Source organism: Triticum urartu, chromosome 4A (assembly GCF_056163025.1).
Source record: "Triticum urartu cultivar PI428250 chromosome 4A, HENAU_Tu73, whole genome shotgun sequence".
NCBI classification, from domain to species: domain Eukaryota; kingdom Viridiplantae; phylum Streptophyta; class Magnoliopsida; order Poales; family Poaceae; genus Triticum; species Triticum urartu.
This window is the reverse complement of record NC_141876.1, coordinates 107519534-107544998: the sequence shown is the minus strand read 5'-3', so window position 1 is coordinate 107544998 and position 25465 is coordinate 107519534. Positions and strand designations below refer to the sequence as shown.

General features: G+C 50.8%; 1 protein-coding gene across 1 annotated transcript; it reads right to left on the bottom strand.

Moving 5' to 3' along the window:
• Positions 1 to 2221: 2221 nt before the first annotated feature.
• On the bottom strand, positions 2222 to 17581 carry LOC125555026 (uncharacterized). Its single transcript, XM_087520232.1, has 3 exons — positions 17454 to 17581; positions 14119 to 14260; positions 2222 to 2908 (listed from the first exon to the last, which is right to left on the bottom strand). The coding sequence occupies exons 1-3, from the start codon at positions 17579 to 17581 to the stop codon at positions 2222 to 2224; spliced, it is 957 nt and encodes a 318-aa protein (XP_087376358.1).
• Positions 17582 to 25465: the final 7884 nt, after the last annotated feature.

Below are 25465 nucleotides of genomic sequence, written 5' to 3'. Positions count from 1 at the left end.
CAATCGCTTGAGTTCAGTTAGAGCCCAACGCCTCGCTCGGGTTCAGTTAGAGCCAACGCCTCGCACACACGTGCGTACGTGTACGAGAGAAACGCGCATCGCTCGGCCCCCGACCTCCCACCGTAACCGGGAACTCCCCGAAATTTTCCTCCCCCTCGCTTCTACCACGGTTTTTTCCGTCATGGACGGCCCAAAGAATGTCATGCAGCTGCGTCTCCGGCCCTCCCAGGACGAAAAGCCCATTTTCTGTCATGATTTTTTGTCATAGAAGTAGGAGTCCACCACATCTATGATGATACTGGGTTTTGTCACAATTATCATCATAGAAGTGTCATATGTATGGCAGAAGTTTTTTTCGTTCAGCCCAAAATGTCACGGATGTGTCTTTTTTTGTAGTGTTAGTTGTCGGATGACACCGGTAGCCTGTTCAAACGAGGCTTTCATGTCATCCTGCAACCTCGCCCAGCCGGAGATCTGATCCATCTGGCTATGGACGATCACATGCATGCGCCTGTAACAGTCGTCGCCTGCCCGCGAGAAATTTTCCCAGGCCACCGCGGCGCGGCGCGACATCTCTGCTGCATTCGTGGCGCGGAAGGACATCTCTTCTGCTTCCACGGCGCGGCCGGACCAGTCTGCTGCATCGACGGCGCGTCGGGACCTCTGTGCTGCTTCAGCAGCGCAGCGGGACCTCTGTGCTGCTACTTCTGCGCGGCGGGACATGTCGGCTGCTCTCGCAGCGAGGCAGGACATTTCTCGTGCTTCCGCTTCCATGCTCGCCTCTCCCTGGTGGCAATCTCTCGACCCAGAACTCATGCTGGCCATGGCAGACGCCAGGGAAGGATGCTGAATGACTTGTTTGTTTTTGTGGATGAGGAGTTGAGGAGGAATGTGCAGTCATCTTGGCATACTAGTATTTATAACCGAGTACTAATACACTCCTAAGTGGGAAACCATTTAGGTTGTGATCGGTGTGAACAGGTTTGCAGTTCAATATAGCGTGGTACTAATACGCTCCTAAGTGGGAAACCATTTAGGTTGTGATCGGTGTGAACAGGTTTGCAATTCAATATAGCATGGAGTAATTTGGAAGTTGATGAGACGTAAGCTCAAAATTTATTGACGGTTCTAGTTTCGAAGTGCGGCACTATTCCCGGATGGAGTACTTCTTTTTCTACTCTCCCCTTTCCGGTTTTATAGGGCTTATGTCAAAATTTTAGTTTTTGCATTTTATAAGGCTCAATTTGGTTGTTCCCCAACACATGTTCAGATTTCAAGGTGCATTAAATCATTGCATGCAAGTATTAAGAGAAAATTGACCAATGCGTGTACTTTATGCATGCATGCATGCATTGCAATTAATGCATTGATAAACATAATTTTTTGAGAAAAACAAGAGCATTAATTAGGTGCTTTTGCAAACTACAAAAAATATTCCACCACTCACCATCTTGGTTGGTGAGATTTTTGAATTAAGCCCTATAAACTGGAAATGAGGGAGTACTGCTGTGTACGTGCAATAACTGGCACCGTCGTATACATATCTTACGGCTAATGGGGCGTTCGACAGGAATAGCCGCATGGCGAGCTCTAGGCTAGTCTTTTTCCAGACGCATTAAACCTATCTCTCTGGACTTCTCGCGCGCACCATCGTGCCACCCACAAAAACTTGTACTCTGAGTTTAGTAGTACATTATACAGGAAGAGAAGAGGTGTACGCACGCACTCGTCCTCTCACACACGCGTCTGTTTTTTCTCGAAAAGGAGGATGATGACCCCCGGCCTCTGCATCTGGGAGTCATGCACGCATCTGTAGCTACGAATTGTAGTGTTCTCAACCATCCGATTGGCTCTATCTTGGATGTACCTATATACTAAAACATGTCTAGATACATCTATATTTTGACAAATGGAAGGCATGTATTGTGGAATGGAGGGAGTGCTTGTCATCAGAATGGATAAAAAGGGACGTATCTAGAACTAAAATATGTCTACATACATCTTCTTTTATCCATTTTGATGACAAGTAGTACTTCTTACCCAAAGGAACTTTATATCCAACAGACACAAAATATCCGTTCGACTGTTGGAAATTACTGATCTGATGTCGAAGTAATTGCTGCATCGCCACCAAAACCCACCATTTCTTAAGCTAAAGTAGACCAAGGTAATCCCTATATTAGCATATTACTAAGATAAATAGAAGGCACTATAGAAACATTTAGGACGTGAGCTTGTCAATCTGAATGTGGAGGGACACAAGCTTAGCCCCGACCAGCAGCTTGGGCGGAACTGTCAAGAAGGTCAGCTCCTGCACGTCGACGTCGCTGGGATCCTTGCTGCTTGTCACCTCCATTTCCACCTTAACGGCGTCGGTCGTGCCTTTGGGCTCCCCCGGCGGGCCATTCGCCCACAGCTTGGCCACATAGTGCGGCAGTGGGGACGCCCCCCCTTTGATGCAGACGACCGACACGGCGATAGGCGCGCCGATGTCGAGCACGCCGCCGACCAAGAAAAACGCGCGGTGGTCCTCCTCCGTGAACAGCAAGAGCCGTGGCTCCGACAGTGGCACTTGCAGCTGGAGCACCTTGCCGTACTGTATCTTGTGCACGGGCATGGGATGCGCGGTGCTGATGTGGTGGTAGAGCACGGGCGGCGGGCCTTCGTAGCCGCAGACGGGCATGGGGAATTTGCAGGGCGCGAGCGGACACACGCTCTGGTGATCGGCGAGCTTGTGGTAAGTGACGTAGAGCCCACAGCCTTCGTGCGGGCACTCCACCCTTACCGACGAAAGGACGAAGTCCACTGCCGTGTTCCACACGTCGAAGCCACCGCCGCGCTCGCACTTCTGGCACTGCTGCTGGTTCCCGGGGCGCTCGACGCGGCAGCCCGTGATGAAGCTATGTACCTAGGGTAGGGTCATGGACCTGTCCAGCATACCCTCCCCAAGGACATCTTTACAAAGAATCAGAAGCAGTCGAAGAGAAATCATCACCCACTCGACCATGGAGATGCGCTCACTCGACCCTCTTGAAGACACTCGACCACCAGAAGACGAGGAACCCTCCACTCTGCAACGGTTAGGACTTAAACCATAACATCATGAGCATTTATGACATTTACTGTAGACGTTACCAGTAACGCCTTTCCTTTATGAGCATTGAACTCTGTGTAACGGAGGGGAGCTGGGGTACTGGCGCACTCTATATAAGCCACCTCCCTCCTCTAGGACAAGGGTTCGCACTTTTGTAAACACACACACACACACACACACACACACACACATATAATCAAGTCGACCGCCTCAGGGCACCGAGACGTAGGGTTGTTACTTCCTCCGAGAAGGGCCTGAACTCGTAAAACTCGTGTGTACAACTACTCCATAGCTAGGATCTTGCCTCCTCATACCTACCCCCATTCTACTGTCAGTCTTAGATCCACGACAGTTGGCGCCCACCGTGGGCAGGTGTCTTAGCAACTTATTGGAGAAGTTGCAATTTTTCCGATCCCCATCATCATGGTTCCAGGCGGAGGTTTGGCTGAGGGCCGCGAGATCCGTCTCGGCGTGCTCGTGTTTGTCGCTGACGACTCCGCTTGGCTTCAGGAGGCACCACTCGACATCGACGCGCTCCCCGCCCGCGGGGCGACGCACTTTCATGCGTGCGTCCGCGGCGTCCTCCTGCGGCAGTCGTCGACCTAGTACCAGTCGACTCCAACGGCTTTCCCCTTCCCTGCGACCCGCCGGAGCAAGCGCACCGGCCGGTCGAGGATTCAATGGTAGGTGAAGCATGCAGTGGCCCGCCAGTCGGCCACCCCTCAAGTCGCGACGCTCGAGCCCGACAAGTCTCTCTATGGCATGTTCGATCTGTCGACTGGCTCCATAGAGACTGCATCCGAGTGCGGCAGCAATGACTCGACAGCGGAAGTCCTGATGGTCAATGGACCACGCGGTCCTCCTGGCTTCGATCGTGAAGACAGAGGTGACGGGAACGGCGATCCGTCGCGCGTTCACGAGGAGTACTGCCCCGAGCCTCTCTCCTCGCAGCAGAGAGAAGAACTTCGTCGTCGAAACATGGATGCCCTGCATACTCCTATAGTTGGAGAAACGCCCGAGGCCCAGGCCTTGGAACAGGCTCGCTTGGCCAATCTGGCTGAGCGCACTCGGCTGGAGAACCTACAACACGCACTCGACGATCGCGCTCGTCAACGTGCTCTCGAGTCCAGCCGACGCCAACTTTTTCCACCTCTGGCTCAGGTATACCGGACACCGATCCAAAACCTAGCAGCTGTCGCCCGGATAGCAGAGTCGATTCAACCTTCCCAGTCAGAGGCTGGCCGAGGTCTGGCGCATATCAGGGCCTTGCTCCGGGCGGCAGGAGAGCAGAATACGGCCGTGTCTCAGTCGCGGGATAGGATCCATAGCAGATCTGTGGTCGCAGATACGGTCGAGTCGGCCCATTGCCCGAGATCGCCCCCGAGGTGTGAGGGACAGAGAGAGCGGCGTGATCAGTACAGAAACCAGGAGCAGTATGACCGTCGAGCCAATCGTGATGGTTGCCGTCGAGTGCCCACACCTCCTCCAAGGAGTGGGTCATACGTGCCGCGGCCGCATGAAGATAGGCGCCCTAACAGCGTCGGAAGAGGTATTCCAGTCGACCCCAGGGAGCCAGGCTTTGATGCGAGATCTATTCTCGTACAAGGCTTGGTCGATAGAAACAGAGCTCACCGAGATGGCCATGACAGAGGCCCGCAAACCAGCAATAGTGTGCATGTCTCTGGCCCAGAGTGCTTCAGCAGAGCTATCAGAGCTGCAGTGATTCCCCCCAACTTCAGGTTGGCGACTGGAGTCAGTAAGTTCACCGGAGAGTCCAAGCCCGACACCTGTCTCGAAGACTACCGAGTGGCTGTCCATATTGGTGGCGGCAAGGATGAGGTGGCCATGAAACACCTTCCTCTGATGTTGGAGGGCTCGGCTAGGGCGTGGCTGAATCAGTTGGCACATGGCAGCATCTATACTTGGGAAGATCTCGCCCGAGTGTTTGTCAGAACGTTTGAGGGTACTTGCAAGCGGCCAGCATTTTTGACAGAATTACAGTGTTGCGTCCAGAAACCGAATGAAACTTTGAGAGATTATATCCAGAGGTGGATCACCCTGCACCACACGGTGGAAGATGTGTCTGATCATCAGGCAATTTGTGCTTTCAAGGAAGGCATCAGGTACCGGGAGTTGAACCTGAAATTCGGTCAGACAGGAAACATGACTCTGACTCGAATGATGGAAATCGCCACCAAGTATGCCAATGGTGAAGAGGAGGAACGACTGCGGAGCGGCAAGCACAAAGCAGTCGCCCATGAAGCCGGAGGAGGAAACTCCAGTCGGAAACAAAAACGCAAGGCCGAACCAGCTGCTCCGGGTGAGGCCTTGGCTGTGGTTCAAGGAAAGTTCAAGGGGAAGCCCAAAGGGCCGTGGAACCCCAAGAAAGTAAAAGATCAAGATGGAAATGACGTGTTGGATCTGCCGTGCCATATCCACACTAAAAAAGAGGAAGAAGGTAATTTCATTTACCCGAAGCATACCACTCGACAGTGTCGGCTCCTGATCCAACAGTTCCAAGAGAAACAGCCCAAGAAAAAGGAGAACGAGGCAGACAAGGCTGAGCGTGAAGGGGAAGATGATGATGGTTATCCTCACGTGAATTCCACTCTGATGAATTTTGCTGATGTTGAAAACAAGAGTCGATTGAAAGTGATCAACACAGAAGTGAACATGGTCGCTCCGGCGACACCCACTTACCTGAAATGGTCGCAGACTGCCATTACATTCGACCAGTCTGATCACCCAGCGCACATCGCCACCCCTGGGAGGCAAGCACTGGTGGTCGACCTGGTGATCGAAGGCACTCGACTGAGAAAGGTCCTGATGGACGGTGGTAGTGGCCTGAACATTCTGTATGCAGAAACGCTGAAAGGAATGGGCATTCCAATGTCCAGACTCAGTGAAAGCCATATGAGTTTCCATGGGGTCATCCCAGGCAAGAAGGCTGCGTCCCTCGGTCAGATTGCACTCGACGTGGTTTTCGGTGATGCCAAAAATTACCGCAAAGAAAAGTTGATGTTTGAAGTCGTGGATTTTCAGAGTGCATATCATGCAATTCTGGGCAGGCCGTCTTATGCACGATTCATGGCTTGACGTTGTTACGTGTACCTCAAACTGAAGATGCCTGGTCCCAGAGGAGTGATCACTATCTCTGGTAATCGGAAAAAGGCGGAAGAGTGTTTCCAGAAGGGCTCAAAGATCGCCGATGCCCAGATGGCCGTGGCAGAATTGCAAGAATACCAGAAAAATGCAGACCCGAGTGCCTTGTTGCGAGCCAAGAAGCCAGCCACAGATTTAGCATTCCAGTCGTCTGGCGAGAAGAAGTCTGTTAACATCCACCCGACGGACCCCAATGCAGCTCCGACCCACATTTCGACCACACTCGACTCCAAATAGGAAGAAGCACTCATCCAGTTCCTCCGTGAGAATTGGGACATCTTTGCATGGAAGCCTTCTGACATGCCAGGTGTTCCTAGGGGACTGGCTGAGCATCATTTGAGAGTCGACCCGAAAGTGAAACCGGTCAAAGAGCATCTTCGACGGCCCGCCGTCCAGAAAAGAAAAGCAATCGGCGAAGAGGTGGCTTAGCTTTTGGCAGCTGAGTTCATCCGAGAGATTTACCACTCCGAGTGGTTAGCCAATGTTGTCATGGTCCCAAAGAAAGATGACTCACTCCACATGTGCATCGATTTCAAGCATATCAATCGGGCCTGCCCGAAAGATCACTTCCCTCTCCCTTGCATCGATCAGATACTCGACTCGACTGCTGGGTGCGAGCGTTTGTCCTTTTTGGATGCCTACTCCGGGTACCACCAGATCCGTCTGTACGGACACGACGAAATAAAGACAGCCTTTATCACCCCTTTCAGGTGCTTCTGTTATGTCACATTGCCATTCGGCTTGAAGAACGCCGGAGCCACATTTATGCGAATGATTCAGAAGTGCCTGCTCACTCAGATCAGTCGGAATGTGGAAGCATACATGGATGACATTGTGGTCAAGTCACGCAAAGGTTCCGACCTGCTGACCGACCTCGCTGAAACCTTTGCCAACCTCAGAAGGTATGATATCAAGCTCAATCCATCAAAGTGCACGTTTGGAGTTCCAGGCGAAAAGTTGCTCGGTTTTCTTGTTTCCGAACGAGGAATCGATGCTAACCCAGAGAAAGTAGGTACTATACTCCGAATGAAACGCCCTGTGCGTGTGCATGATGTCTAGAAGCTTAATGGTTGCTTGGCTGCCCTAAGTCGATTCATTTCTCGCCTCGGTGAAAAGGCGCTGCCCCTTTACCGACTGATGAAGAAATCAGATAAGTTCGAGTGGACTCCAGAAGCTGATACAGCATTTGCAGAGCTAAAAGCCCTGCTTTCCACCCAGCCGGTGCTTGCTACTCCAATCAGCAAAGAGCCTCTTTTGCTTTATATAGCAGCCACTGGACAATTCGTCAGTACAGTACTTACGGTCGAGCGGGAAGAAGAAGGAAAAGCGTACAAAGTTCAACGCTAGTTTATTATATTTCTAAAGTCCTGACCCCGTCAAAGCAGGGATATCCTCACTATCAGAAGCTTGTCTATGGAATTTACATGACCACGAAGAAGGTTGCACACTACTTCTCAGATCACTCTGTTATAGTCGTGAGCGACGCTCCATTGTCACAGATTCTGCACAACAGGGATGCAACTGGTCGAGTGGCAAAATGGGCGATTGAACTCCTTCCCTTGGATATCAAGTTTGAGGCAAAGAAAGCTATCAAGTCCCAAGCAATAGCAGATTTCCTCGCCGAGTGGATCGAACAGCAACTGCCGACTCACGTTCACTCTGAGCACTGGACCATGTTCTTTGACGGATCCAAGATGTTGAACGGTTCTGGTGCTGGAGTAGTTTTGGTATCCCCCCGAGGAGACGAGCTCAGATATGTCCTCCAGATTCACTTTGATTCCTCCAACAATGAATCAGAATATGAAGCACTCCTGTATGGGTTGCGCATGGCCATCTCACTCAGCGTCTGTCGCCTCATGGTTTATGGAGACTCAGATTTTGTAGTTAATCAAGTAATGAAGGAGTGGGACGTCAGAAGCCCAGCCATGACTGGTTACTGCAACGCGGTGAGAAAGCTTGAGAAGAAGTTCGAGGGGTTAGAACTCCACCACATCCCCCGATTGAAAAATCAAGCAGTCGATGAATTGGCAAAGATAGGTTCCAAGAGATAAGCCATTCCCAGCAATGTGTTCTTGGAGCATATTCACACGCCGACAGTTCAGGAAGACCCTTTCACTTAAGAGCCCCCACAACCCAAGAGCGACACGGATCCGACTGAAGTCGAGGTCCCAGCTGTGGTCGACCTAATCATGGAGGTTTTGGCCATTACTCCCGATTGGACGGTGCCCTACATTGCGTACATCCTCAGGAAAGAGCTCCCAGAGGATGAAGAAGAAGCTCGACAGATCGTCTGCCGATCTAAAGCTTTTACTCTGATAAGAGGACAGCTGTTCAGAGAAAGTGTGACTGGAGTCGGTCAGAAGTGCATAACACCAGAAGAAGGTCAAATGATCATCAATGACATCCACTCGGGGACCTGTGGCCACCATGCGTCCTCTTAGGCCATCGTGGCTAAAGCATACCGAGCTGGATTCTATTGGCCACGAGCAAATGAGATTGCAAAAGATATAGTCGACAGATGTGAAGGCTGTCAATTTTACTTCGATATGTCTCACAAGCCAGCGTCAGCCCTGAAGACCATTCCCCTCGTTTGGCCCCTTGCTGTTTGGGGACTGGATATGGTTGGACCGCTGAGGACCGGCAAAATCGGCTTCACTCACGTGCTCGTTGCAGTCGACAAGTTTACCAAATGGATCGAAGCCAAACCTATCAAGAACCTTGATGCTAGCACCGCTGTCAGTTTTATTAGAGAATTGAATTCAGATATGGAGTCCCACACAGCATCATCACAGACAATGGATCGAACTGAGATTCCGATGAGTTCAGAATTTTCTGTGCCTCTCAGGGCACTCGAGTTGACTATGCTTCTGTTGCTCACCCGCAGTCGAATGGACAAGCAGAAAGAGCCAATGGCCTAATTCTCAAAGGATTGAAGCCCCGACTGATGCGTGATCTCAAACACGTAGCAGGTGCTTGGGTTGATGGACTTCCGTCAGTTCTGTGGGGTTTAAGAACAACTCCTAATTGGTCGACTGGAAGAACTCCTTTCTTCTTAGTCTATGGAGCCGAAGTTGTTCTGCTAAGTGACTTGCTCCACAACGCGCCCCGAGTCGAACTCTTCTCCGAAGCAGAAGCAGAGCAGGCCCGGCAGGATTCAGTCGATCTCTTAGAGGACGAAAGAGAGATGGCCTTGATCCGCTCGACCATTTATCAGCAAGATTTGCGTCGATTCCACGTCAGGAATGTGAGTGGTCAGGCCTTTCAAGAAGGAGACTTGGTTCTTCGAGTGGATCAGCAGAAACCACACAAGCTCGCTCCAACTTGGGAAGGCCCCTTCATCTTCACCAAAGTTCTCCACAATGGAGCATACCATCTTTACAGTATCGAGCATTAGAAAGATGAGCCACGGGCTTGGAACGCGGAGCTGCTCCGCCCCTTTTATACTTAAACACTCGTTTGAATAAAATGTAATAAGCAACACCTTTTGTAATTCGTTTATCAAAGACAAGAGCTTACGGTTCTCTCATTCGATTGTGTTGTTCTTATTTACTCCTGAAATCCCCCAGTGGTTGGGATTAGTCGCGAATCCGTTCCGCCTAAGTTCGAAAAAATCCTACCAAGTGGAGAGCAATCCTCCCACTCGGGGGCTTAGCTGCAGTCGAGCACTCGCCTAAGTTCTCTCGCTAAGAGGCTTAACGGCAGTCCAGCACTCGCCTAAGTTTGAAAAAATCCTACCGAGTGGAGAGCAGTCCTCCCACTCGGGGGCTTAGCTGCACTCGAGCACTCGCCTAAGTTCTCTCACTAAGAGGCTTAACGGCAGTCCAGCACTCACCTAAGTTTGAAAAAAATCCTACCGAGTGGAGAGCAATCCTCCCACTCGGGGGCTTAGCTGCACTCGAGCACTCGCCTACGTTCTCTCACTAAGAGGCTTAACGGCAGTCCAGCACTCGCCTAAGTTTGAAAAAATCCTACTGAGTGGAGAGCAGTCCTCCCACTCGGGGGCTTAGCTGCAGTCGAGCACTCGCCTAAGTTCTCTCACTAAGAGGCTTAACGGCAGTCCAGCACTCGCCTAAGTTTGAAAAAAATCCTACCGAGTGGAGAGCAGTACTCCCACTCGGGAACTTAGACGCAGTCGAGCACTCGCCTAAGTTCTCTCACTAAGAGGCTTAACGGCAGTCCAACACTCACCTAAGTTTGAAAAAATCATACCGAGTGGAGAGCAGTCCTTCCACTCGGGGGCTTAGCTTCAGTCGAGCACTCGCCTAAGTTCTCTCACTAAGAGGCTTAACGGCAGTCCAGCACTCGCCTAAGTTTGAAAAAATCCTACCGAGTGGAGAGCAGTTCTCCCACTCGGGGGCTTAGCTGCAGTCGAGCACTCGCCTAAGTTCTCTCACTAAGAGGCTTAACGGCAGTCCAACACTCGCCTAAGTTTGAAAAAATCCTACCGAGTGGAGAGCACTCCTCCCACTCGGGGGCTTAGCTGCAGTCGAGCACTCGCCTCAGTTCTCTCACTAAGAGGCTTAACGGCAGTCCAACACTCGCCTAAGTTTGAAAAAATCCTACCGAGTGGAGAGCAGTCCTCCCACTCGGGGGCTTAGCTGCAGTCGAGCACTCGCCTAAGTTCTCTCACTAAGAGGCTTAACGGCAGTCCAGCACTCGTCTAAGTTTGAAAAAATCCTACCGAGTGGAGAGCAGTCCTCCCACTCAGGGGCTTAGCTGCAGTCGAGCACTCGCCTAAGTTCTCTCACTAAGAGGCTTAACGACAGTCCAACACTCGCCTAAGTTTGAAAAAATCCTACCGAGTGGAGAGCAGTCCTCCCACTCGGGGGCTTAGATGCAGTCGAGCACTCGCCTAAGTTCTCTCACTAAGAGGCTTAACGGCAGTCCAACACTCGCCTAAGTTTGAAAAAATCCTACCGAGTGGAGAGCAGTCCTCCCACTCGGGGGCTTAGCTGCAGTTGAGCACTCGCCTAAGTTCTCTCACTAAGAGGCTTAACGGCAGTCCAGCACTCGCCTAAGTTTGAAAAATCCTACCGAGTGGAGAGCAGTCCTCCCACTCGGGGGCTTAGCTGCAGTCGAGCAGTCGCCTAAGTTCTCTCGCTAAGAGGCTTAACGGCAGTCCAACACTCGCCTAAGTTTGAAAAAATCCTACCGAGTGGAGAGCAGTCCTCCCACTCGGGGGCTTAGCTACAGTAGAGCACTCACCTAAGTTCTGTCACTAAGAGGCTTAACGGCAGTCCAGCACTCGCCTAAGTTTGAAAAAATCCTACCGAGTGGAGAGCAGTCCTCCCACTTGGGGGCTTAGCTGCAGTCGAGCACTCGCCTAAGTTCTCTCACTAAGAGGCTTAACGGCAGTCCAGCACTCGCCTAAGTTTGAAAAAATCCTACCGAGTGGAGAGCAGTCCTCCCACTCGGAGGCTTAGCTGCAGTCGAGCACTCGCCTAAGTTCTCTCACTAAGAGGCTTAACGGTAGTCCAGCACTCGCCTAAGTTTGAAAAAAAAATCCTACCGAGTGGAGAGCAATCCTCCCACTCAGAGGCTTAGCTGTAGTCGAGCACTCGCCTAAGTTCTCTCACTAAGAGGCTTAACGGCAGTCCAGCACTCGCCTAAGTTTGAAAAAATCCTACTGAGTGGAGAGCAATCCTCCCACTCGGGGGCTTAGCTGCAGTCCGGTACTCGCCTAAGTTTAAGACCCATTCCTATCCGCAAGGACGACGTGGTGTAGGTCGACTGCAACCTTCTCCTTCGGAGCTGCGGCACAGATACAACGTCCACTCCATCCCTATCCGCAAGGACGACGAGGTGCAGGTCGACTGCAACCTTCTCCTTCGAAGCTGCGGCACAAATACAACGTCCGCTCCATCCCTATCTGCAAGGACGACGAGGTGCAGGTCGACTACAACCTTCTGCTTCGAAGCTGCGGCACAAATACAACGTCCGCTCCATCCCTATCCCAAGGACGACAAGGTGCAGGTCGACTGCGACCTTCTCCTTCGGAGCTGCGACACAAATACAACGTCCGTCCATCATTATCCGCAAGGACGACAAGGTGCAGGTCGACTGCCACCTTCTCCTTCGGAGCTGCGGCACAAATACAACATCCACTCCATCCGTATCCGCAAGGACGAAGAGGTGCAACAAGCAAAGTCCATCCGAAGGCAAACACAAGCACATTCAGAGATAAACCAAATTCAGATAAATACTAAAAGGTTCCAAGCAGCGAATGAAAGGTACTCGGGCACCAAGCCCGAAGGAGTTTAATGGTTACAGAAACCACTCGACATTCCGAGGCAAATTTAAAGCATATCCAAGTGTCATAAGATTGTTCACTCGGCCGGAGGAGGGCTGGCAGGCTCCATGAACGAGTCCAGATCGATCCCATCAGCGATCCGAGTGGCGGCAGCAATGAAAGTCTCCATGAAGGACTGGAAGTCGTGCTTTTTGGTGTTAGCGACTTTGATCGCAGCCAGCTTGTCTTCACGAGCCTCCTTGCAATGGAATCACACCAGGGATAGCGCCACATCAGCACCACACTGGGCGGAGGATTTCTTCCATTCTTGCACTCGGTCAGGGATCTCGTTCAATTGAGTCATCAGAGATTCCAGATCATTCTGAAGCGTCGCCCCCGGCCAAAGCGTCGAGTCGATTCGAGAGACAACCTCCTCCAGGCGTGTGAGGTAGCTTGTGGCACTGGCGATACGGGACTCCAATCGGAGCACGTTCATCGCAGTTTCATCATAGACCGGGGAATCGATAGGGTCTAGACCCGTCTCGACCCTTCCAGTTTCTTCGTCAAAGTCTTGATAGAGTTCTGCGGCCAAAAGTCAGTTCAATCAACCAAGCAAAATCCGATGGCAAGAATCACAGTCGGATTAAAAGAAATACCTCCCAGCACGAGATAAAGCTTCTTGGCGAGGGTCCTCAAATAAGCTTCTGTGTCGTTCCTCTTGCGGATCGCAGACTCCAACTTTTCGTTCAGGACGACCTTATCCTTCTTCAGGCTGGTCACTTCGCGGTTAGCTTCATTAAGACAAGATGTCAGTCTAGTCACCTCTCCTTCAAGCATTCCGACTGAAGCAAGCTTCTTGTCTGTGAGAACAGTCTTGTCTTGGGCTGCTTTTTGCACGGCGGCGAGGTCCGAGTCCTTCTTGTCCAGAGCCAACTTCATTTTCTCTGGAAAAGAAATAATCGAATCAAAAAAGAGATCAAAGAGATATATTGAAGTTCAGTCGGCAATCAGTTACCTTCCATACCAGCGGCCTCGTCTTGAGCTTTTTTCAGATTTTGCTGAGCCAATTCCAAGTCTAAGTTGAGTTGCCTCTGCTTCTCTTCGAGTTCGGAAAACTTGGAGATAAGAGTACAAGACTTCTACAGGAGGCAAGAGACAGATCAATCGATAGGTTCGAAGGCAGTTCATTTTCGAGTGAATAAAACCTAAAGAAGTGGACAACAAGCCGTTCAGACCCCAGTCGACTGCCAGCAGTCGACCGCGGTCTCGGGGACTACACCCAGTGGGTGCACTTGGCGTGCCCCCACCGGTTCTGAACCCACTCGACCGGCCCGCCGGAGTCGAGTGCAAGGAGTTAAAAAAAGAGAGAGAAAGAACAATTGCGCTGTCAAGAAAAAAGAATTCAGACCACATTCGACTGCCAGCAGTCGACCGCGGTCTCGGGGACTACACCCAGTGGGTGCACTTGGCGTGCCCCCACCGGTTCTGATCCCACTCGACCAGACCGAGTGGAAGAGCGAAACTACCAAAAACGACAGCAACACCCAGTGGGTGCTCTAATTCAACGTGAACAACAGGAGATGGTGCAGAAGAAGATTTCTCGAGAACAAAAACAGTCGGAAAGTCTACTCACCTGGACATTGGCCCGAAGGGCGGCACTAGCATCGTAGGCAGCCTGACTGCTCTCGTGCACTATCTTCACCCGCTCCATCATCATATCAGCCTGTCGGATAGCTTCCGCAGCCGCTTCCAACTGGTTGTCTGGGATGGGGTAGCTGGTGAAAAAAATGTGCAGATGACCCAGGTGCGGCTGCTTGAGGCTCCGTGGTGTGGAGTTGCATAGTTGAAGGAACCACAGGCGCGGTCGACCGCGTGGGATGCCCACTCGGCAAGGGTGCAGCGAACGTCATAGTGGCCCTACCCGCATCTTCAGCTTGACAGATGGGAGGCGTTGCAGTTGGTTCTTGCGGAGCCACCCTGCCAGCTGTTACCTTCTTGCTCTTCCTAGGCTTAAGAGCCACATCTTCGTCGTTGTCCGGAAGGTCAATGATGTTGGGTGGAGCTACAAGACGGAACATTCGACTCCAAGTGAACCACTCGACCCTAAAAGGATCAAGAATCGAAATCGCAAGAGTTCATACCTGGGTTAGAGGTTACCGCATCCTCCATTTCCTTGTCCTGGAACTGGTATGAAGAGGTCCCCTATGTAGCAACACAGCAAAGGCCGCATTCAATCGGTTACACCCAGTTAATCGAATCCACATAAAGGACAAGTCAGATGGTTACCCGGAGATAGTAGGAACGGTCACTTTGATCCGAGGCAAAGCTTTGGGCGGTTTGGAAGAGATGGCTTTCAGCACTTTCGGCACTGGAAGCGACGCGACTTTGGATTGCTTCGGAGGTTTCTCAGTCGGCGTCGAAGAAGACGTCCTGGGGCGCTTTGAGGATTTCCCGATCGGCGCAGCCACCAAGTCCGGAGCGCATGCCGGGTCATGAGTGTGCTTGGACCTCCTCTCCCTGCGAGGAGGCGAGTCGACTTCTTCCTCATCGGTCGATTCATTGCTCTCCTCGTCCTCCTCGGCTTCCGAATGCTCCTCGCCGCTCTCGCCCCCGCTCCCTTCTTCTTCAGCGTTGGGGTCCTGCACTCCATTGGGCATCGAGTACATTTCAATGAGGGCCTGAAAGGATAACAATCAAAAGACATTCAGTCGACCACAAACAGGACATCACGTGGTGAACCGGAAAGATACTTGATAAAATAGAAATGTACCTACTCCGGCTGGCGCGAGTTGTCAAATGGAATCACCCTCCTGGATCCCCGAGGATTGTCTTTGTTGCCAGTGATTCCCCTCAACCAGTTCTCCAAGATATCCTCGCTAACCTCCTCCGGGTGGATCCGAGTGGTATCCTCGAGCCCAGAGTACATTCACATCAGATGATCACGCGCCTAAAGAGGTTGGATGCGTCGACCGAGAAAGACCTCTAGCAGATCCATCCCGGTCACTCCATCGCGGACAAGCTGGACGACCCGTTCAACCAGCTCCTTGACCTGCGCCTTCTCTTCTGGAACTACCTTCAGGGGAGTAGGCTTCTCCACTTGAGCCAAGGAAAAAGGAGGAAGTCCAGTCGACTGGCCAGGGGTTGGCTGATCCTTGCAATAAAACCAAGTCGACTGCCAGCCCCGGACCGAGTCGGGAAGGATCATCGTTGGGAAAGTACTCTTGCTCCTCATCTGGATCCCCAGACCACCGCACATCTGGATCACCCGCGTCCTCTCGGCACTCGACTTGGCCTTTTTGACCGACTGGGAACGGCAAGTGAAGATGTGTTTGAAAAGCCCCCAGTGCGGTCGACAACCCAAGAAGTTTTTGCACATGGACACGAAAGCGGCTAGATAGACTATGGTGTTCGGAGTGAAATGGTGGAGCTGAGCCCCAAAGAAGTTCAAAAAACCCCAGAAGAAAGGGTGGGGAGGCAGTGAGAATCCGCGATCTACGTGGGTTGCTAGGAGGACACACTCACCCTCTCTAGACTGCGGCTCGGTTTCGTCCCCCGGGAGCCGAGCCGACTTGTGGGGGATCAATCCCCCCTCCACCAGGTCGTCAAGGTCAACCTGCGTGATTGCCGAGCGGATCCAGTCGCCCTGGATCTAGCCCGCCGGCAGGCCGGACCTCGACGAAGATCCGCCCCGGCTGGTCCGCTTGCCCTTCGCCTTCGAGGTCGCCTTCTTCACGCGTTCCAGCGCCACCGTCTTATCCTTCCCCATGGTGGCGAATCGAGCTCGAGCGGAGGTTCGGCGACGAGGTGGAAGCGAGAGTGGTGGAGGGATCGAGAGAAAGAGAAGAGAGAATGGGGGCGTGCGGAGCAGAGGCCTGGCCCGAGACCTTTTATAAGTCCTTCCACCGAGTGGCTGACTAGTGGACCCAAGCGATCTAAACAAATCCGGCAACAGTCGCGCGCGCAGTACGTGGAGAAAAAGGTGGCGCGGGGATCGAGGAGACTTACCTAATCCGTCCCGATAACCTCGGTTCCTCCCGTCCGGCACGCTTCCCAAAATTCAAATCCCACGAGATCCGCGGAGGGCGGAACAACCTGTCAGACTGAAGACAAAGACCCTCTACATCATCATTCAGAATTCAACCATGAAATTTCACTCGACAACAACCAAGAATGGACCAAGGCGATTGAGAAAGGAGTCGATGTCGTCTCCTCAACTCATTGTTTCAGGACAAGGCATATTCATAGCACAAAGAGTGGGTCAGAAGCATTCTTAACCCCTTCCTCACTCAAACCCTGATCCATTCGGGGGCTAATGATGAAGCTATGTACCTAGGGTAGGGTCATGGACCTGTCCAGCATACCCTCCCCAAGGACATCTTTACAAAGAATCAGAAGCAGTCGAAGAGAAATCATCACCCACTCGACCGTGGAGATGCGCTCACTCGACCCTCTTGAAGACACTCGACCACCAGAAGACGAGGAACCCTCCACTCTGCAACGGTTAGGACTTAAACCATAACATTATGAGCATTTATGACATTTACTGTAGACGTTACTAGTAATGCCTTTCCTTTATGAGCATTGAACTCTGCGTAACGGAGGGGAGCTGGGGTCCTGGCGCACTCTATATAAGCCACCTCCCTCCTCTGGGACAAGGGTTCACACTTTTGTAAACACACACACACACATATAATCCAGTCGACCGCCTCAGGGCACCGAGACGTAGGGCTGTTACTTCCTCCGAGAAGGGCCTGAACTCGTAAAACTCGTGTGTACAACTACTCCATAGCTAGGATCTTGCCTCCTCATACCTACCCCCCACTCTACTGTCAGTCTTAGATCCATGACAGTCCGCGCAGGCCAGGTGCCCTCCCTTGCACTGCAGAAATCAATCGAACAACACATCAATCAAGAAACCTGCACTTTGCTCAATCAGCCGAACGGACGAGGTGTATTCGAACCTCATACACTAGAGGCGTCAAGGGGCGGAGGCACAAGGGGCAGTGGAGCACGGTGAGGTCCATCGAGACCTTAGAGAGCTCCATCGCCGGGTCCTGTTCGGTCTGCATGATCTCGCCTTCCTCGTGCACAACCATGTCTCGACTTGGGCCGGGGTATTACAAAGCTTTACTGTCACATATTTTATACTACTTCAAGGTGCATTAAATCAACACATGCAAGTATCAAAAGAAGAGTCACGGCATGCATGCATGCATTGTAATTAATGCATGGGTAAACGCAAATTATTGAAATATACCGAGTGCAGTGCTTTGATGTGTCGCGTCAACTCGTACATCAACGAGAAGTTTGATTATCCTCTCCCTCGCGGACTTAACTGCACCTGCCTTTGGCTGTATGACAGGTTGGCCACACACCTGTCAGGCCCACCTGTCATACACGCAAAGGCAGGAGCGTCCCTCCCTCGCCCATGAGCGTGGTGGCTGGCAAGACTAGGAGAAGCTTTCGCTACACGCTCTCCCTCCCGCGCACGGTGGACATGCAGCAGTTCAATCTGTGTCAGATGGCCAGAAGCATACTGTAGTACTCCTCCACTGCAGTAGTACTCCATCATTGTTCGACTTCCCGAAGAGGCAAAGAGCCAAGCGCAGCCCGGACGCTCGTGTGGCAGTTTCATGTGTAGAGTAGTCTAGCATAGCGTGTACCGTCCTATAAGCTTAAAATCGTTGGGGTCGGCTCCATGCTATGTGGCTGTCTCGAAGTTTTAAAAAAAATTAAAATAGTCTTCTGTCCCTACCTGACACCTTGGTGATTGTAGTTTGCACGCTCATCTGGTCAAGATAGGAATATATATTTTAATTTGTTTTTTTTCGAAAAGGGGGGACTCCCGGCCTCTACATCAGAACGATGCATACGTCCACATATATTTTAATTTGTGCTGGGTAAATGTTAGAGGTTGCAGCAAATATATTGTACATTGCGGGTCTTTCAGCCAAGTTTAGAGGCAAACATGTGGGGCCAGTGCTATGATGTGTCGCGTCAACTCGTACAACGAGGAGAAGCTTGATTTTACTACACGCCTTCTCCCTCACCCATGCGCGCGGTTGCTCGCAAACGAGGACATGCTTTTGCTTAGTAGTACTTCTACAACAAGCTATCCGTCCCGCTCGCGGTGGACGGACATGCAGCAGTGGATTCAACACTGTAGAAGCAGTAGTAGTAACATCATTGTTCGTCTTCTCAAAGAGGCGAAGAGCCAAGCGCAAACCGAACGTTGCAGTTGCGAACATTGGAGCACGCATATAGCCAGGCTCTTGCATGAGACAAAATTGCTATGTGAGCCCACTATTGTACTAGTACGTACAACTACTTGCTAGTATAGCCCTGTAAACCAGAAAGGAGTATTTGCCCTTCTAGAGATTTCAACAAGTGACTAGACTACACCGAGACGGAGTACATATGGAGCAAAATGAGTGAATCTGCACCGTAAATAAATACGTACTAGTTCTATCGTTTTCCTCTCCGGGGTGCACAATATTGAGTATACTAACTAGTCTCTTTTGGACACGCATTTACATTTTTTTACACAGTACAGACGCAAGCGCTGATATACATGCGCATACACTCACCCCTATGAACGCACACATGCACGGCACTATCATCTTGAAATTTATGAAGTCACCATAGGCACCTCGTCGTCGACGGGTCCATAGGTGCTTGAATGCCAAGGAGGGAGAGGGTAGCGGTTCCCGAGACGTTGAACAGTCAATGATGCATCCTCAATTACATGCAGAGGGAATTAATTGGAGAAGCAGAATAGAGCCAGCACGATGTGAATGCAATAGAGTTTGGACTCTCATATAATAAAGGCGCCCCACCACTCCAATCCATCTACTCCCAAGTCTCTGCGCAACACTGCTCACTCCAATCCAAGACCAAGTGACCAAAAGCCACAATCACCTATGGAGGCGATGGACGCGAGCGGCAGTCGGCTGTGCCAAATCATCCAAGGCGCCGGCATGCGGCCCCACACCGCGCAGTGTTTCCAGACGGTGCTGGCGACCGCAGGCATCTTTCACGCGGTCATCACCGCCGAGGGAGGAAACCCATAGCTGCCGGAGGGGCCCGATCCTCTGCCCGTGCCGTTCTCTCCGACATAGTGCCGACTCGGGAGGTCCTCCGACCCTTCTTCCTCCTTGCCGTATTGTCCGCAAATCCGACCTATCGCCGCCGATATCCCGGCAACCCTCAGGTCTAAGTTCTTCGAAAGCGGCCTTGCTCTACTGCACCAGCTCCCCACGTGTCTGCATGTGCATCTTTTTCTACTCCCATCAGCTCTTCCAAAGCCACCTAAATTTTTAGTATTATTAGATGTAAAGCTACTTCATGCATTCGAATCTAGGGCTTTGTTCAAACAACGAAGAAAGGGGGAAAAGTTGTAGCATGAATCTAGGACTTGATTCAAAGAGGAAATAATATGGTGAAAGTAGTAGAGACTGGATACCCAACCGGTCTCTTGGTTGAAAAGGGAAATAATGGGAAAACGCAGTACAAACTGGATAAGGAACATATCTATTATTGGTTGAAAAAAGGATAGAAAGTGGCGGCTCGTGGACAAGTCAACAGAGTATGTCCAGGATTAGATTTGCTGCCATGACATAGTAGAAGGTCTCCAGGACTAGATTTGCTTCCCTCACATAGTAAAAGGTCTCAAGATTAGATTTGCTGCCCTCACATAGTAAATGGTCTCAGGATTAGATTTGCTGCCCTCACATAGTAAAAGGTCTCCAGAATTAGATTTGCTGCCCTCACATAGTAAAAGGTCTCCAGGATTAGATTTGCTGCCCTCACATAGTAAAAGGTCTCCAGGATTAGATTTGCTGCCCTCACATAGTACAAGGTCTCCATGATTAGGTTTGCTGCCCTCACATAGCATGAACAAACTCGGCATCACCACTTTATGCCTCCTTGTAGGTACATTGTGCTGATGCGTCCACTGTCGCATGTCCTTATACCAACCTTTTGCTGTTGTTAATGTAAGGGTGCATGTAAAATGAAGCAATCACACTATTACCTTAGGGACATGTCTAACCAGTGTTATTGTTAATCTAATGCCTACAGTGATAAGATGCAATTAAACTGTGTTACAAATGGCACTCCTGCTGTTTTCCCTAGTATGATAAGTAAGTTGCTCCTTTACACTGCTGAGTGTCCTGGTGTCCCCACGGTCCCATGCCCTTAAACCAACTCTTTAGCTGCTGTTGATTTACTGTGTCTGGTAAACAAGCAATGCCACCATTAAAGTAATCCCATATTCGAGGAATCTCATTGTTGATCGTAATGCTTCTGGTAACATGAAGCATTGCTGACGTTTTAAAATTTCTACTGTCCTTGCGTGATTGCCATGAACATAATTAAGATGCTTCTTTTCATTTTGTATATGTTTCGTATATTCTTATTGACCAGCAACTGTTTACTTTCTATCTTTTTGTGAAGATAGGGATATCCATTTCACCTTGTTGCTATTGTGACCTTTTGGTGAACTGCACAAAACACTTTTTTTTGGAATGAGTGTCTTGTGCAGTTCAACTAAAATGTCACGTGGGCAACATCTCTCAATTTTGGTGGAACTGCACAAAATGGTGATTGGAGTTTCCAAAATCTCCGTCAAGTTCTGCTGGTAATCTCGTGCAACATTTTATTAGCCTTTGCAAGATGGAGCCGTCACTGTCACCACAATGTCACTTTATTTTAGTGGAACTGCACAAAAGGATAAGAAAATTATATTTGCACCTTACATGAGCCGGATAGCCAACCTTAATGTTCCTCAATTTTAGTGCAACTACTAAAGAAGAACCTGCCAGCTCACAAGAGAAAGTACTTCTTGCTAGCTGAATGATGCAATCTTTGCTTCATTTCAGGTGAACTGTAGAAAAAGGCGCATGAATTGAATCATGGAACTCCAGGCAGACCTCATCCAAGTAGAGCTGGAGGTTGAGTTCAAGGAGGCCGCTATTAAAGCAAAATCGTGCTCTCCTGTCTCCTTGTTTGTGCTGTGCAAACATGAATACTCAACTATAGATGTTGTGACGGTCAAGAGCATTCGCCAAGTTCTTCGATTGTATGACATCGCTAGCCAAGATGGATTTAATCCCGATATTCACTTTATCAAAAGGATCTAATGGGTTGGTTCTGAATCTTGCAAGCTGGGAATGAGTGAGATGTGTAGGCATCTTTGTTGTACTTATTATTTGAATCTTATTTGTTGGTTCTTAATCTTGCAAGCTGGGAATCAATGAGATGTGTAGGCATCTTTGTTGTACTTATTATTTGGATCTTTTTTGTTGGTTCTGAATCTTGCAAGCTGGGAATCAATGAGATGTGTAGGCATCTTTGTTGTACTTACTATTTGGATCTTATTTGTTGGTTCTGAATCTTGCAAGCTGGGAAACACAACATGATGATGCAGAGGACAATAACCATAACAAACAGTTCAAACTTGGTAGTATTATCTTTGTGAAAGTGCGACAAATGTGTTGATCGTGTGCGTCCTGAGAATAATAATTCTAATTGTTGTGCATGTTGATCCTGTGGCACTGATAGAACGAGCGAATGCATTGCTTGTTTTAAGTATAAATTTCTATTAAAGCTAATTAAATTTAAGTAAAGTGACCACTAACTCATGTTATTACAGTACCAATACAGACCCGCTCGTGAACCGACGTGTGGCCGAGGGTGCATCTTCTGCCGGGCGTGCAACGGACGAGGGAGGGGTAGTAACTGTTGTCGCTTGTACACACTCAGCTTACTGTTGAGTCCAGTTCCCCAAGAGCTGAAAAACGAACTACTGCCGCTGCCTACACACTCGTTCACTCAAAGAGACTCCAATGGAGATCCGAGGGGTGAGCCTGCTGGATGTGGACTTCAGCAAGGAGTTCCTCTTTGAGTTCGCCGTTCAGTCCTATGGCCGCACCAAGTTGAATGTGATGTACACTAACGATACGGACTCAGTGAAGCTTTGCCTCACCTCCGTCCTATGGCTGCACCAGGTTCTGGAGCTTTCGCCTGTTTCATCGGCAGCGCCGACTGCACCTTCGCTACGGTGGAGAGAAGGAAGAACGCGACGATTCGGCCATCTGGTGCAACAAGCTTGTCGACATACCGAAGCAATAGAAGATCATCAGCAACGGGCAGGAGAAGGAATCCGTGGTTGACCTCGCTGAGACCATCATCGACCCCTGATACGCCAACATGAAAGAAGACGACCTGAACACGTGGGAGGTACCTCTGAATCTAGCCTACATAACCTACGCGGCCAAGGACGCATACGCACGCTACGACATGTACAGGCAGATCTTGGACATGAGGGTGTGTCTGCTTCCGGTAACCGACAGGTACACAGACAGCCGCAACGTCATGATCAAGCATGCCAGGAAGGTCTAGATGTTGTACTTTATCTGTTTATAAGCACCTTTATCATCTGAGTGTTTCATGCATTAGCCTATGTGTCGGTGTCAAAACCGGCGGATCTCGGGTAGGGGGTCCTGAACTGTGCGTCTAGGCGGATGGTAACAGGAGACCGGGGACACGATGTTTTTACCCAGGTTCGGGCCCTCTCGATGGAGGTAAAACCCTACGTCCTGCTTGATTAATATTGATGATATGGGTAGTACAAGAGTAGATCTACCACGAGATCAGAGAGGCTAAACCCTATAAGCTAGCCTATGGTATGATTGTATGTTCGTCCTACGGACTAAAACCCTCCGGTTTATATAGACACCGGAGAGGGCTAGGGTTACACAGAGTCGGTTACAATGGTAGGAGATCTACATATCTGTATCGCCAAGCTTGCCTTCCACGCCAAGGAAAGTCCCTTCCAGACACGGGACGAAGTCTTCAATCTTGTATCTTCATAGTCCAGGAGTCCGGCCGGAGGTATAGTCCGGCTATCCGAACACCCCCTAATCCAGGACTCCCTCAGTAGCCCCCGAACCAGGCTTCAATGACGATGAGTCCGGCGTGCAAATTGTCTTCGGCATTGCAAGGCGGGTTCTCCTCCAAATTCCGTGTACCTATTGAATAATGTCCGGTTTCTTGTAAATGTAGCGCTCCTTGGCTTCTACGCCCAATAATGGCCGTCTTCCACGTGTCAAACGAATACAAAAATTCAGGGTGTTTTAATATTTACACCCCTAGCCACGTGAATGAGCCGCCTATTTAAGGGGACAAGGATTTAGATCCAAACCACACCTTCTCCCCTCCGTGTGTATTCATCAGAGCGTATCCGATAGAGGTCCATTCTATCATGGCCGGCCGCCGCTGCTCCTCCTATCGCCCTTCCAGCCCTCAGCCTGGAGATTGGGAGAGATGCTCCATCCCGCACAGCGAGCTAGTGACGCTCCAGACCAAGGGATTTCTCCCCCCGGCCTATATGGTCCCGGTTCGAGCCAGACTTGCCACCTATAATGGCGGAGAGCAAGCGGAGAGCGCCCCCAATCCCTCCAAAGGAGAGCGGGTATGCCTTGTCCCTTACTTAATAAGAGGGCTCGGATTTCCAATTCATCCGTTTCTCCGGGGGCTCCTGGAGTTCTATGGCCTCCAGCTACACAACCTCACACCTGCCTCCATATTGCATATCGCAGGCTTCGTAGCCCTTTGCGAGCTGTTTTTGGGCTGCGAGGCTCATTTTGCGCTGTGGAAAAGACTATTCTGCCTTGTGCCCCGTTCTTAGAATGGGTCAATATATCAAGTGGGCGGAGCCAAAGTGTGGCGCATCGCCGGGACCGGATATCTATCGGAACCCCAAAGAAGGCGTCCGAGGACTGGCCTTCGGAATGGTTTTATATAGAGGACGTCCCGCTGCCGGATCCTGTCCGGATCGGCCTCCCTGAGTTCGACAGTGCTCCCCTAAAGAAGCGCCTAAGCTGGCGACCACGGAGCCCTCAGAGGGAAAGCGACAAGGACGTTCTTTACCTGATGGGCCGGATAAGATTGTTAGCTCATTCCGGACTGACCATGATCAGGGTCATGGCTGCATGCATCATGCGAGGGGTGCAGCCGCTCCAGTATAGAGGCCACCCCATGTGGGACTTCAACGGGGAGCACGATGCCACCCGCCACGGCCGTAAGGGGCCAGATTCGGCTGCCGCTCTAATAAAGATCTTGTCCGCTTTGTACAAGGGAGAAGAGGAGGAATTTCTCCGCGTCAACCCACGGGGTGGATTTCTACATACAATCCCCCAAGTTGGGTATGTGGAAACTTTTACTTGCCCATCCGTTTTATATTCCCATCGTTAAATATTCAGTCTAATGACTTCAACGCAGGAACTGCGCCAGGCTGTTAAAGAAATAAACAGCCCTCCTCCACAACCCGAGGATCCGGGACGGTCCCTCGACCCGGCCTCTCAAGAGGATCCGGACTTATCTGTGGAGCTGATTGATGGGGTGTTTCATAAATTGAGCAAGGACAACGCCTTTGTGGCCATTATGGCCGATTACCCAGGGCTACTCCCAGCCTCACAGGTAACTGAGACCGAAGTCCCAGAACTTTGAAAAGGGATCTATCCTCGCGTGTTTTCGATTGTCGTATGACAACCGTGTTTTGCAGGGGAGGTCCTTGAGACGGGAGGCCGAGCCTGCGGCGACTAGCCAACGAGGGGCGGCAAGGCCCCGCGGGCTGAAAAGAAGTGCGGTCCGGACTGAGACGTCGGTGCAAAGGTATAGCGCGCCATCTTATTCCCAGGTGTTATTCCTTCAAGGCATATTAACGCTCGTGCTTTCTTCAGGACGAAGAGACCTCGCCAGACTATATCTGGAGAGGTTGCCAATCGTGCCTCCACCAGCCAGGCTCCAAAGCCTGGTCCGGAAGCGGAGGCAAACACAAGGCGCGCACCTGACGCTCCTCCGACAAAGGATGCGGACAGGCTGTCTGCCACCAATTCCGAGGTGGAGAGTGCTATGAACCACAGACGTCGCTGGACAGTTCTTCGCGACGCTTGTTTCTCCCAAGAGGCATTGGATGC